The sequence below is a fragment of the Podarcis melisellensis genome (assembly GCF_964234715.1).
Source record: "Podarcis melisellensis genome assembly, chromosome: 1".
NCBI lineage: Eukaryota > Metazoa > Chordata > Lepidosauria > Squamata > Lacertidae > Podarcis > Podarcis melisellensis.
In genome coordinates, this window is record NC_138528.1 from 121,907,246 (window position 1) to 121,920,194 (window position 12,949).

The 12,949-nt window shown below is 45.6% G+C and overlaps 1 protein-coding gene across 5 annotated transcripts in view; it reads left to right on the forward strand.

The window, feature by feature from the left end:
- Positions 1 to 12,949, forward strand: part of SLC39A10 (solute carrier family 39 member 10) — a 56,439-nt gene that overhangs the window by 25,372 nt on the left and 18,118 nt on the right. For 4 of the 5 annotated variants that reach the window (XM_081916108.1, XM_081916107.1, XM_081916105.1 and 1 more), the window contains exons 2-4: positions 3,367 to 4,401; positions 6,521 to 6,728; positions 10,891 to 10,923. In XM_081916108.1, the coding sequence (XP_081772234.1) occupies positions 3,376 to 4,401; positions 6,521 to 6,728; positions 10,891 to 10,923 (1,267 nt within the window). In that variant the 5' untranslated portion in view covers positions 3,367 to 3,375. The remainder of the gene's footprint in view (positions 1 to 3,366; positions 4,402 to 6,520; positions 6,729 to 10,890; positions 10,924 to 12,949) is intronic. The other variant, XM_081916106.1, reaches the window with a different exon arrangement.

Consider the following 12,949-nt stretch of genomic DNA (forward strand, 5'->3'; position numbering starts at 1 on the left):
AGCCCTAGTCCGCAGTTGTGGTTGGACTACGACTCCCACCATCCCCAGCTAGCAGGACCAGAGGTCAGGGATGATGGGAGTTTTAGTCTGGCAGTAGAGCTGGAGGCCCAAGATTGAGAAACACTGTCCTAATGTCACCATGATGTCAGTTGACCTAACTTTAAAACAGGGTGGATTTCATGTAAATCAAATGAATTTAAATCACTACTCAGTAAGACTTGTTTTGTTTTGTTTTTTTGCAAAAAGGCTTATTCTTGCTGTTATAATCTTAACATTTACAACCAGATGAAGGTTCCATTTTTGGAATAATAAATTTTCAGAGTGGTTTTTACAGTTATATCAAAAATTACTGATTTGGTTATACTATTAGAAATGCATAGACAGATAATTATGAAATTATTCTGAGGTTTAATAAGTTAACTTTATATTTGGACAACTTTTCTGTTGTACTTTATTGGAAATAGAAAAATAATCATTTCCTTATAACAATTTAAACAATTTATTTAACTAAAACAATAACATTATAGCATATGTATCCATGTTTGTTAACTGATGTGGTTAACCATGTTGTTGGTTGTTGTTTTTTTTTAAAAAAAAAACCTTAGACTGAGTTTTAGCACACACGAAAAACTTAAAACAAATCCTTATTTCCTGATGAATAGCCTTTGGACTGTAATGTAACTTAAATAGAAAACTATCTTCAGAAATATTTTTCCTCCAAAGGCATTTTATTTTGAGAATATAACTTAAAATTTTAAAAATCTGATTTATTTATTTATTATCCACCCTGCTTTAAAGGAAACAAATAAGATTACACTCTTGGTTGCCACTGCGCAGGTTCTTTTGGACCTGGAAGAAGGAGGAATGTGGACAGAATCTGCTTATGCATGCTCCACTGTTGTGCATGGGGACTGGGAACGGAACCCCTGCACAAAATTGCCCTGTATTTACTTTCTTCTGCAAGTGGTTCCAGCAGGAGTTGGCTGTTCTCGGGAGCTCCTGAACCAGGACTTGGCATTTGGTGGCACATTTTAAAAGGTGCTGACGCAAGCCCCATTTACCAAAGAACAGTCAGGTGCACACTTTAAGGTTCTTGATTGGCCTGCCATCATACAGTACATGATTTCAGTTGCTGGGCGCATGAGTGAGGCTTTTGGGGAAAGGCCTCGCAGGTCAAATTGGGACTCCTTCTGGGCTCAGGGGGTGGAGGACTCACATGCCATGGTGTTCTCTGTTTTCACCCATTGACTCAATAGCCTCTCCCTTTTCGTTGCATGCCTTGCAGTGGTTGGGGGAACCAACTGAGAAGTACATGCAAGGAAGGCAGCAGTGGCAAGAAAAGGAATATATGTTCCTCCTTCCCCTGCAGTGATCTTCCTCTACTCCTTTGTCTCTGAGTGAAATGTGCTTCAGAAGGAGGATTTCCACCCAGCCCTGTTATTTGATCCTGTACACTCAAGGCAGGCCCAAGTGATGCTGCTAATATGATATTTGTCTTATGCCATATTCAGAAATAGCCCATTCGCATCATTCATAGAAGCTGGGTGGGGAGGTTAAACAGTTACCCAGTCCAATCCTTACAAGGCAAGAGCCATTATGCATTAAAATGTCCCAGCAGAGCCTGGCGAGCATGTCTGAGCGCTTACAGGGACCTTCTGTGGTGGGAAAACCTGGTGCACAAAGAGTTTTTGAGGCTCTCCCCCGCCCTACGTGCGTTTAATTTGTGCAATTGCTGCGGGCCGGCTGCAAGGTGCATACAGTTGCGATGGCGCAAGTTAAACATGTGCAAGTTGTGAGTCGTAATAAATGCACCAGTTGCTTTCTTTTCTATAAAAGCAAACAAAATCCACAATACAATTTATAGTGTCGCATATGAGCATGTTGTAGACTGGAGCTTAGAGCAGCCAGTTTGTCTGCGGAAGCTGGAGGTTGAAATCTCCACTGTATCACTTGCTGCTTTTCAGCTAATTCAACCTCGCAAGATTGTTGTGAAGATACCACATTGTTTGGAGCTTCTTAGACGAACAGTTGCATTTATAAATCAGTAGATGGGTATCATTATAGCTGGCACCCTCCTCTGTTCCTCATGAGCTCCTTGGAATTTCCTTGTGGCTAAATTCCTAGGGTCGTCGAAAAGTTAATATATATTTTTGCATCCCTTCTTCAATATGGATTTTTTTTTTTGTCTTCTTATGTCTAAGATAACAAAAGAGACGTAACTGGGGGGAAACCAAACAATTCGCTGTTTGTTCCTGGGGTCTGCCAGAATGGCATTATTTAACACTTTGTACAAAACTTGAACCTTTGAACCTTTTCGTAAATGATGCTGTCTTCACTTGAACAAATTCCAGCTTTTACATATTGACAGCATGGAAACCTCACTGAGGTTAGTGGAACGTCATTCTGAGCTTATAAAAATGGGAGCAGGTAAGTTGTTGATGTGCCTTTTGCTGTCTTGAGTTTTGAAGACGAGGTCCTCTGAAAACATTCTGTTCAAAATGCTGATTGGGAGAGCCTGTTTTCTGTAGTAAGTATGTACACCTATGCAGTTTATGAGTGTTTCAGTGTGAGTGTAAGACAGACAGAGGGAGAGAAAGTATAATTTGCAAGGATCTTAGTTTTGGAGTATTGAAATAATAATGCCACTTCAGGGCTCAGAATTGTGCAGTGTTCTCATGAACGGGCATTTAGCAGAAAAGCTATGACTCACTCTCACTTTTGCTTTCTACTGTAGTCGAAACTGCTTTGATCCTTAGACCTTTTAATTAAATAAAAGGAGAGCTGTGATTTTCTCCTCCTGTAATGAGGGTTTTTATTTGAACCTCCGGTGTGTGTGACATCAAAGAAATGGATGGCTAGCCAATGTACTATAAAGAGACTTCAAATGTTGATTGCTTTACTATAGTTAAAGAGCTTTGATGGCTTAGAGTTTGAACGTACATTTCCAGCTCACTTTTTAGGAATGGCTGTAATAGTCTGTTTTGCCAAAGAAACAATTAAGAGTCCAGTGGCACCTTAAAATACTGAAAAACACACTCTTTTGTGATACCAGTTTTTATGGGTTAGATTCCAGATACTTTTGACAACATAGATGCTAGCCTAGAAAAGCTTATACCTTAACAACCTTACACCTTGTAAAAATCTTCTAAGAAACTCCAAACGTAAAGATAATTGCAAGGCTTTCTTGAGAAGTTTTGCCTACTGCAAGTGAATAGGTGGTGGTTTAGAAAGGTAATTGCTGTTTGGTTTGGTTTTGGAGGTTTGTATGGGATTTTTCCGAAACCATGCAGCTCTGAAGTCATTTATTGTCAGAAATACTTCGGGGTCAAATTTAACAGCCAAGTGTTTTCTTTCCTTTTCTTTCAGGAAACAGAAATGAAGGTACACATGCACACACAATTTTGCCTCATTTGCTTGCTAACGTTTATCTTTCATCAATGCCACCATTGCCACGAAGATGGACACGACGAAAGTGCCGAGGTCACAACCGCAGCGTCACAGCCGCATAGCCACAACCACAATGACTATCAGATCTCAGAGAAGGCTGAAGAGAAGCAGAAATACTACATTGAAAAACTCTTTGACCGCTACGGCGAAAACGGAACCCTCTCGTTTTTCGGCCTGGAGAAATTGCTGACGAGCCTGGGCCTGGGAGAAGTGAAAGTAGTGGAAATAAATCATGAGGACATTGGCCACAATCATGTTTCTCACTTAGATGCAATAGAAGTACAAGAAGGAAGGCATTCCCATTCCCATTCACACCACCACCACCCTCCTCATTCCCATACTCACTCAGAGAACCAGACCACGAACGAAAGACCTGCCAAAAGAAAGCGGAAATGCGACCCCGAGAAGGAAGCAGCAGAGCCATCTTTAAAATCTGACAGCAAACACACCCACGACCACAATGACCACAGGCACCACGAGCGCCGGCTCCATCACCTCGGCCGCAACGGTACTCGCCACTCCCATAACGATTCCACCAGCGCCAAGGACCACAGGGGGCCCAGCCACGAACCTTCGACCGAGACCAACATGACTCAAGAGCAGCCCGAAAAGTCGCACAAAGACAACAGGAGGACACGGAAGGAAAGGAAGAAGAGAAGCGGGGCTTCGGTGGAGGCGGCACAGGGCTTTACTCCCAGCCACGAGTCCGCCAAGCAGCACGGACACAACCGGGTTCACAAAAACGGCCACGCGCAAGACACGGCCCTCTCGCACGCACACGAGCATGATCGTGAGCGTTCGCCTGCCCGTGGGCATCCAGACCCGAATCCCGCCGGTGGAGACGGGCATCGCCGTGGCAGGAAGCACGAGGGGCAGATCGGCATGAGGAAGCGTGCCGTCCTCTCAACACATCCTCACAAGGACCATAATGGAGATGAGCACCACCACGAAGAGGTCAGTGTTAAGCCTGAGAAAGCCTGGGATGCAAAAGAGCACTCAGGCAAAAGAACTAGTATAGTAGCACCTCAGCTTACATAACCCTCTGGTTATGTAAACGTCACATTACAAAAGCGGCAAACCTGGAAGTACCGGACTGGGTTTCGGCACGTGCGCAGAAGCGGTCTACCGCCCCGCGCGCATATGCAGATCAGTGATCCTTGGGTTGCAGAAACCTCAGGATCCAGCCAGACCTCCGGAACAGATCCCGTTCGCAACCGGAGGTACCACTGTATGTCGATGGCTGAATGTTAGAAGCTCAGATATACATAAACCAGGCGCCAAATAGCTCCTTAAACCAAGGTTACAGTTCCTGAAACGGAATGTCTGGTTGCCGTTTTGGGGTGAGATGGCTCTAAAGCCGTGGTTCCCAATGTGGGACACATGCCCCACAAGGGGGGCAATTTGATTTTTAAGGGGGGCTGTTTGGAAGCTTGTTTAGACCAAGTTAATGGTCTTTTAGGTTTCCTCCACATGGAATAGGAGTTCACTTTTTGAATCATCATCATAATATGTCACCGGGGCGGGGGGGGGCCCAGAATTTTAGAGATGCTTAGGTGGGGCATGGCTAAAAAAAGGTTGGGAACCACAGCTCTAAAGCCTTGTTTTGCAAATGATGGACTGATCGATTGATTGTCAGTTAAAACATCTGGCTAGTTCAGATGACAACCTTGAGCTAGGTTACGAGCTTTGAGAAGAAAAGTCATTTGATCCAGGGACAATCCACACATATATTGGCCTATTCCTGCCTTTTTTTCCTTTAATGGTGACACGGACCGTTCACAACGTAGGGATGTTCTTCACAACCGTGAGCAGGGCAGTGGGGTAAGTGAAGATAAGCTGCAGCAATTAACTATAACATTGCTCACTGCTCCTACTTGGGCTGCACAGAGAAAGCATTTTGGTTCCCGAAATTCATTCTGATGGTGCAGATATGATATAACCAATAGAATTCTACAGGATGTGTTAGTGTGTGAAAACAGTTCAGCTACAGTGATCCGCAGGTTTGAAAACCAGGTTTGTAAAGACATTATTATTGCCATTATCATTTGTTTATATTCTCTGTCTTTCCCCCAAACTGGGATGCAAAGTGGCTTACACTAATTAAAACAACGCAGATAAAATACAGAAGGCTAAAAACCCATGGTTTCAAATTCTCAGGTTGTGGAAACTTTACTTCCACCATTGGACCAGATTTTTCCTGTGTCTTTTTCCAGCTGTAATAGTTAGTATTTCATCTGCGGTAGACCCAAACTATATTTCTGCTCCTCTGGAAGAATTTCAAGAAACGCTGTCCACATAATTTCCGGTTTAATCTTTAAAAATCTCAGCAGATTAACTGAGAAACACCAGGCACAAATAAATGAAATAATGGGTACTCATTTAATCAATTGACACATTTACCCCACTCTCCAGCTCCCATGTCTATGATAGTAATACAGTTTATGCCCTCAGTCTCAACAATTTAAGGTTGTGTGCACCCCATGCATTTAAAGTACGTGGCTTCTACTGAAGAGTTCTGGGAACTGTAGTTTTACCCCCTCTACAGAGCTGCAGTTCCCAGAATCCTTAGCAAACTACAGTTAACCCTGATTCTTCAGGAGAGCTAATGTTGCTTAAATGTGCTTTGTGTGTGTGGTGTGTGGTCAGCCTTTAAACACATAATTCTAAAGGAAAAGGGATTGGGAAGAAAGAGGAGAAAGCAAACTCGGGATTTAGCTCTTAGGTACAGATCCAGCTAGAATGGAAAGAGTTTAAAAAGAGGAGGAACAAAAAGTTGCTTATTTGTCAGCTGAGCTGATGGAGAGGTCCCTCAGCGCTCTCTTTTCTCTCTCTCTGCTTTGCTCCTCTACTGTTAATGTTCTTCAATAAACTGTATGCCTTTCTTAATATGGCTTTTCCCCGTCTTGCTCCTACTATTGTGCCAAATTCTCCATTTTCTTTTGCACCTTTTTGGAGCGCGTTCGCCTTTAACTTTTTAACTCTTTTGAGTTTTGAACAACCCCCTTGCTTCCAAACGGGAACTATCCTGACCATTGTTAATAATTGCCTTCTTCCCGACTTTCCTTTTTTGCAGTGTTTAAACTTCACTCAGCTGCTAGCGCATTACGGCCTTCATCCCACCTCTCCCATTTCCCCCAGCTTGTTTACATACCTGTGCCCAGCGTTGCTGTATCAGATTGACAGGAGACTTTGTATTAAACATTATGAAGATCTGGTGATTGAAGACTTGAATAAAGGAAGAAATGCATCGCTTGGGAACATGGAGAAAACTGGCGCATCGGGTGAGGAGATTCGTGATAAGATTCGTGTCAAAGAAATGGGCATTTTTGCTTCATTATTTCAGCCTTGTTAATGATGTTTCACATTGTTAAGTAAAGATCTGATGCAGACACTTTAGTTAGTAATACACATTGTGACAGCTTTGTTTCGCCGTTCTTCTAAGGTCAAGTCAGGCCACTTAAAATACTAGAAGCCACCTCTTTCACTCCTGTCTCTGAACAGGCATATGAGTTCCATAGAAATTGCTGTTTCTTCCACTTCAGGGCTTCTGCTGAAGCCTCCCTTTCTGACATCCATTGAACTTCACTGCTTTGAGTAGAGGAAAGACACACCTTTCCTGAGAGAAGGGTAGCATCCTAGCCTAGTGGGCCGCACAGGTTTGCAGTACTTTGTGATAATAGATGCAGGCCGGAATCCCATGCGGCCCAGGACTTCACAGTTTTTGTTGACATTTGTTCACACAGAGCATTCCTTGCTGCAGGCAACCAGCCCATGCGCCTTCAGCCATCTATTAGACAGTACAGTGGTACTTCAGATTGCATATGCTTCAGGTTAAAGACTCCGCTAACCCAGAAATAGTGCTTCAGGTTAAGAACTTTGCTTCAGGATGAGAACAGAAATTGTGCTCCGGCGGCGCAGCAGCAGCAGGAGGCCCCATTAGCTAAAGTGGTGCTTCAGGTTAAGAACAGTTTCAGGTTAAGTACGGACCTCCGGAACGAATTAAGTACTTAACCTGAGGTACCACTGTATTGTTTTTTTTAAATCCAAGGGCCATTGCACATGAAACTCTTCTACAGTGGTGCCCCGCAAGACGAAAAACCCGCAAGACGAAAGGGTTTTTCGGTTTTTGCGTCGCTTCGCTAGACGATTTTCCCTATGGGCTTGCTTCGCAAGACGAAAGCCCATAGGGAAATCTCCGGGGACCTTTTTTTAAATGCTGGCGTTGGGGAGCAAAGCCTTCCCCCCCCCCCGGCCTTCAGAAGAGGTCCAGGAAGGCCGGCGGGGGCGAAAGGCTTTGCTCCCCACCGCCAGCATTTTAAAAGCGGTCCGGGATAGCAGGGAAGCGCTTCCCGCTATCCCGGACGGCTTTTGAAGGCAGGCGGGGGGGCAAAGACTTTCGGCCCCCGCCGGCCTTCCTGGACCTCTTCTGAAGGCCGGCGGGGGGCGAAAGTCTTTGCTCCTCCCTGCCTGCCTTCCCGGGAGAGCGGAAAAACGCGCTGCTATTCTCCGCTCTCCCCGAGGCTTTTGAAGGCAGGCGGGGAGAAGCAAAGACTTTTGCCCCCCGCCAGCCTTCAGAAGAGGTCCAGGACCTCTTCCAAAGGCGGGCGGGGGGCAAAAGTCTTTGTCCCCCCTGCCTGCCTTCCCGGGGGCTTTTAAATCGCCCCAGGACTGTCTGGGGCGATTTAAAAGCCCCCGGATGGCTTTTGAAGGCGGGGGGGGGGGGAGCAAAGACTGCCTGCCTTGCCGGGAGAGCGGGAAGGCAGCGCTGCGTTTTCCGCTCTCCCGGCAAGGCAGGCAGGGGGGACAAAGACTTTTGCCCCCCGCCAGCCTTCAGAAGAGGTCCTGGACCTCTGAAGGCTGGCGGGGGGCAAAAGTCTTTGCTCCCCCCCGCCTGCCTTCAAAAGACGTCCGGGGGCTTTTAAATCGCCCTGGACAGTCCTGGGGTGATTTAAAAGCCCCCGGTTAGGCAGGCAGGGGGGACAAAGACCTTTGCCCCCCACCCGCCTTTGGAAGAGGTCCTGGACCTCTTGCGAAGGCGGGCGGGGGGCAAAAGTCTTTGTCCCCCCTGCCTGCCTTGCCGGGAGAGCGGGAAGGCAGTGCTGCGTTTTCCGCTCTCCCGGGAAGGCAGGCAGGGGGGAGCAAAGACTTTTGCCCCCCGCCAGCCTTCAGAAGAGGTCGGGGGACAGACTGTCCCCAGACCTGGTCTGAAGGCGGTTTCCATAGGAACGCATTAATTGATTTTTAATGCATTCCTATGGGAAACCGTGCTTCGCAAGACGAAAAACTCGCAAGAGGAAAAGACTTGCGGAACGAATTAATTTCGTCTTGCGAGGCACCACTGTATTTTAAAAGGGTCCCCTGATGCATCTGCTTCTAGACAGCTGGCTTTTTGTTCCTCAGTGGCTTTGCCACGCAGATTGGAAGATTTCTTCCAAGCCAACGCAAGCCAGTTTTGTTTTGTGCAGACAAAATCCTCTGATCTATTAGCCTGCCACGCTTGAATCGCTTCCCACAGAGAGGCAGTCACCACCTTTAAAATACAGATCCACAATGCATGTTTAAAGCACATTCGGCTCACATTTGAAACACATGGTTTCCCCCAGGGAATCCTGCGAACTGTAGTTTGTTAAGGTGCTGGGAGCTGTAGCTCTCTGAGGGGGTGGCCAACTACAGTTCCCAGGATTCTTTGGTGTATGTAATGGGCTTTAAACGTGTTGGATGTGCTTCAAATGTATGGTGTGGGTCTGCCTGTGCTGCACATTACAGGGTAACAATTTTGTGGGTACCAGCTCTCTTAGAAAATATATATATTCAACAGTTACAATACAGTTACAATACAACACATTTTCAATCAGCATATCCCCTCCTCAGACATCTCTCTGATGATGGTGGCATTAAAATGTCCTGTTCTTCTTCAGTAAGAGAAAAACCCCATCAGAACGCCTCACATACCACCAGCGACTAATCAAAAGCATCTCCCCCAAAAAAGATACCTTTGACACAATCCAATCTGGTGGGTACCAGCTCTCAGTTGTGGCAATGACATGCCCGTGTTCTTGATGAGGCTGGAAGGTTTATCTGAGTTGGCAGCTTTTGCTCCACAGAACAAAATGAGCTAAGGGCCTTTAGAAAATAGTACAGTGGTGCCTCGCAAGACGAAATTAATTCGTTCCGCAAGTTTTTTCTTCTTGCGAGTTTTTCGTCTTGCGAAGCACGGTTTCCCATAGGAATCCATTGAAAATCAATCAATGCGTTCCTGTGGAGACCGTCCGGGGACAGAGGGGAAGCGCCGCGCGCCTTCCCCTCTGTCCCCGGACCTGTTTTAAAGCAAGGGAAGGGGCAGCGGGGAGAATCGCTTCTCCCTGTTGCCCCCGTTGGTTCAAAAGGGGTCCGGGGAGAAAGGGGAAGGCGCGCTGCTCTTCCCCGCTATCCCCGGAGCTTGCGGGGCAAGCTTCGTTTTGTGAAGCAAGCCCATAGGGAAATGCGTCTTGCGAAGCGGCTAAGAAAACGAAAAACTCCTTCGTCTAGCGAGTTTTTCGTCTTCCGAGGCGTTCGTCTTGCGGGGTACCAATGTAATTCTTTAACTGAGGGAGGTCTTTGGACATAGTCACAGCTGTTTGCATTGACCTCTTCAGGGTGACAATTTTCTGTTCTAGCATAGACTCATCTACCTGTAGATGGGTGATGATTCCATAAGTCGGACTTCCAGACGAGGAACCCATGCACAATAGCTGTGATCGGGTGCTCACCTAAATCTGTGATGATTAAATGGGATGGGGCTGTGCATGCAACTCAGGCCCCCTTCATGGGCATCGGCTCTGACCTCTTCTCAGGCAGGGAAGGCTGCGGGGTGTTTTTTGTTTATGTTACCTTCAATGCAAATAGAACCCTTCCACATGATGGGGAAACCCTGCTTTTTTAGGGTCACTTACTGTCTGAAGGTTTCTGCTGGCGTTGAAGTGAACACAAGTAAAAGCACCCTGCAGATCTAACCTGCTCAACATGGGAAAGTCAGGTGGGCCCTAACACCCCCAGGTGGTGTTACATTGCATGGATACTCCTGCCCCAATGCCAAAATTTAAACAGATGCCTGAACACGACTAACATTTTAAGAATAGAGCACCTAAAGTTGCCCAGAATTGGCAGGTTTTGTTTTCCTACATGCATTTCGTATAGGTTCATAAGCTCAGGGTAGTACCCTATATATAATTGAGATCTTCTTAGTGCTTTCTAAAAAAATTTTTTACCAAACCTAAGTCCATTGGACTAGAATACAAGCTTTTGCAGGCTTCTTTCAAGCACTACCTTGGTGTTCTGAAATCAGCAAGTCTGCTGAATTAGAATAGGGTGGAGCCAGTTTGTGGAGAGAGAGGCCCGAATAGCTTGAAGGCAAAGACAGCACAGCAGCTTGCATACTTAACATCTCCTCTCCGTTCGCCCTAGCTTCTGAGCAAGAGGAAGTCTCAAGAGCGGCAGGTTAGTATCAGCTAATGTCCGAGTGAAGTAACTTGAACCTGTTTCCCTCTGCCCCCTGCCCCCCACCCCCTTACTCTTACTTGAGCAAAGTGTGTAGCACATGTCTGGGGAAGATTCAGCCCTCTAAAAAAAGATTTGGACTCCCAGCAGACCCAACAGCCAGCATGGCCAACTGTCAGGAACAATGGTAGTTGTAATCCTGCAAGATCTGGAAGGCATCAAGTTTCCCAGCTCTGGTGTAGCATGAAAACACAGTTCTGGCCTGCAGGAGAAAGACAACTCAAGGGAGTTGTCAAAGAGTCAGATCTCAAGTCCCAAATCGGGACGATTCATTAAGAGTAGCGATGGAGATATGAGAGAGAAAACAAATAGGGAGCATAAACAAACACAGTGGTTTGCTCGCCAAGGAAGTTACCCTAGCCCCACTTACCTGGATTAAACCGCATTGAATTCAGGTAGAGATGGCTAGGATTGCTCTGTGGGTAATCTGTTCTCCCTAAATAGAATCGAAGAGTTGGAAGAGACCACAAGGATCATCTAGTCCAGAGTTTCCCAAACTTGGGTTTCCAGCTGTTGTTGGACTACAACTCCCATCATCCCTAGCTAGCAGGACCCAGTGGTCAGGAATGATGGGAACTGTAGTCCAAAAACAGCTGGAGACCCAAGTTTGGGAAACCCTGATCTAGTCCAACCCCCTGCAATGCACCCAGCATGGGGCTTGAACCCATGGCCCTGAGATGAAGGATCTCATCTCTCTACCAGCTGAGCTATCCCACAGTAATCTTAATTCTTGCAAAAGCAAGGATAATGATGGGCAATAGCTGTCATTTTCACAATGGAATCGTCCCCTGCTTTTTAACACTATGGAATCGGGGGCGGTTGACATGGATGGTGGATCCCTCCAGTCAAGTATGGCTGTGTCAACCAGGTACACCTCTAGGAAGAATTTTGGGGCTTTGCATGCCCATCCGTGTACACAGGGACAAGACTGGCATTTTCCAGTGACTCAGAAAGGTGGAAGTAAAAAGTGTGAACAGGGAAAGATTTCCTGATAGAATCCCATCTCCATGCATGAAGAATGCTTGAAGGTTGGCAGGTAGACCACTGTGGCACATACTTTGAATTTTTAAAAGATACACGCATTTTATTTTCAAGCCTCTGTGCACCATTATACATAGCCGAACTGTCAACTACATTCCGTTTCTGGAGCCTAGTGCAATTGCTGTAATCTTCGAATCACTTGAAAGGAATTGCCCTTATTTTGAAAAGAATGCTCTTGCTAATGGTGACTATTGATTAGGCATTTTGCACTTATTCGCTTAGAAATAAAGCACAAATTAAGTATGTTCTGATGTATGTTAATAATTGTCAGAAACAATGCGCTGCCAGTAATTAATTTTAATGGCTGTGGCATCATTAAGAAAGGTTAATTTGTTGTGTATAACTCTCCTTTAGTGGCACAGCTACTATCTCATTAACTTTGTTCAAAGATTCGGCAAATACTGTATACGCTGAAGATGGTAGCAAATCATTTGTTTCTCAGGGTAGACGTGTTTTAGCCAGAGTTGACCCTCGTTTAATTGCCAGGAGAGTTTCTGAAAAGACTGCTAAGCATTTTCTGCCAATTAAAATGTTGAAACTGTGTGTAAGCCAATCTCCCCACCACCACCCCGGACACACCAAAAGAAACCCCTGTCATCGTGCATATGCCTTAGAACCCAGTTAATTAGAAAGTTTCCACAGATGAGTGCTTCATTTTAAAAGAGGGATTTTCTGCCTAGATAATGAGGGAGGGAACTGATGAATAAGTAATCTTGAAGACCGTCCATGCTTTAAGTGACCTAATTTTGCAAAATTAGTGGCAGAAATTTTGGTGCATTTCAGAGTAGCTGGTATTTTTTGTTTTGTTTAGAGCCCAAATAAAAATTACTCCAGTATGTTGCAGTCCCGAGGAGATGTCTGGAAGTGATCTATTTTGCTTGTGAGTTTCAAGCACAATCCAGCATTTGCAAAATGATCTGTCATG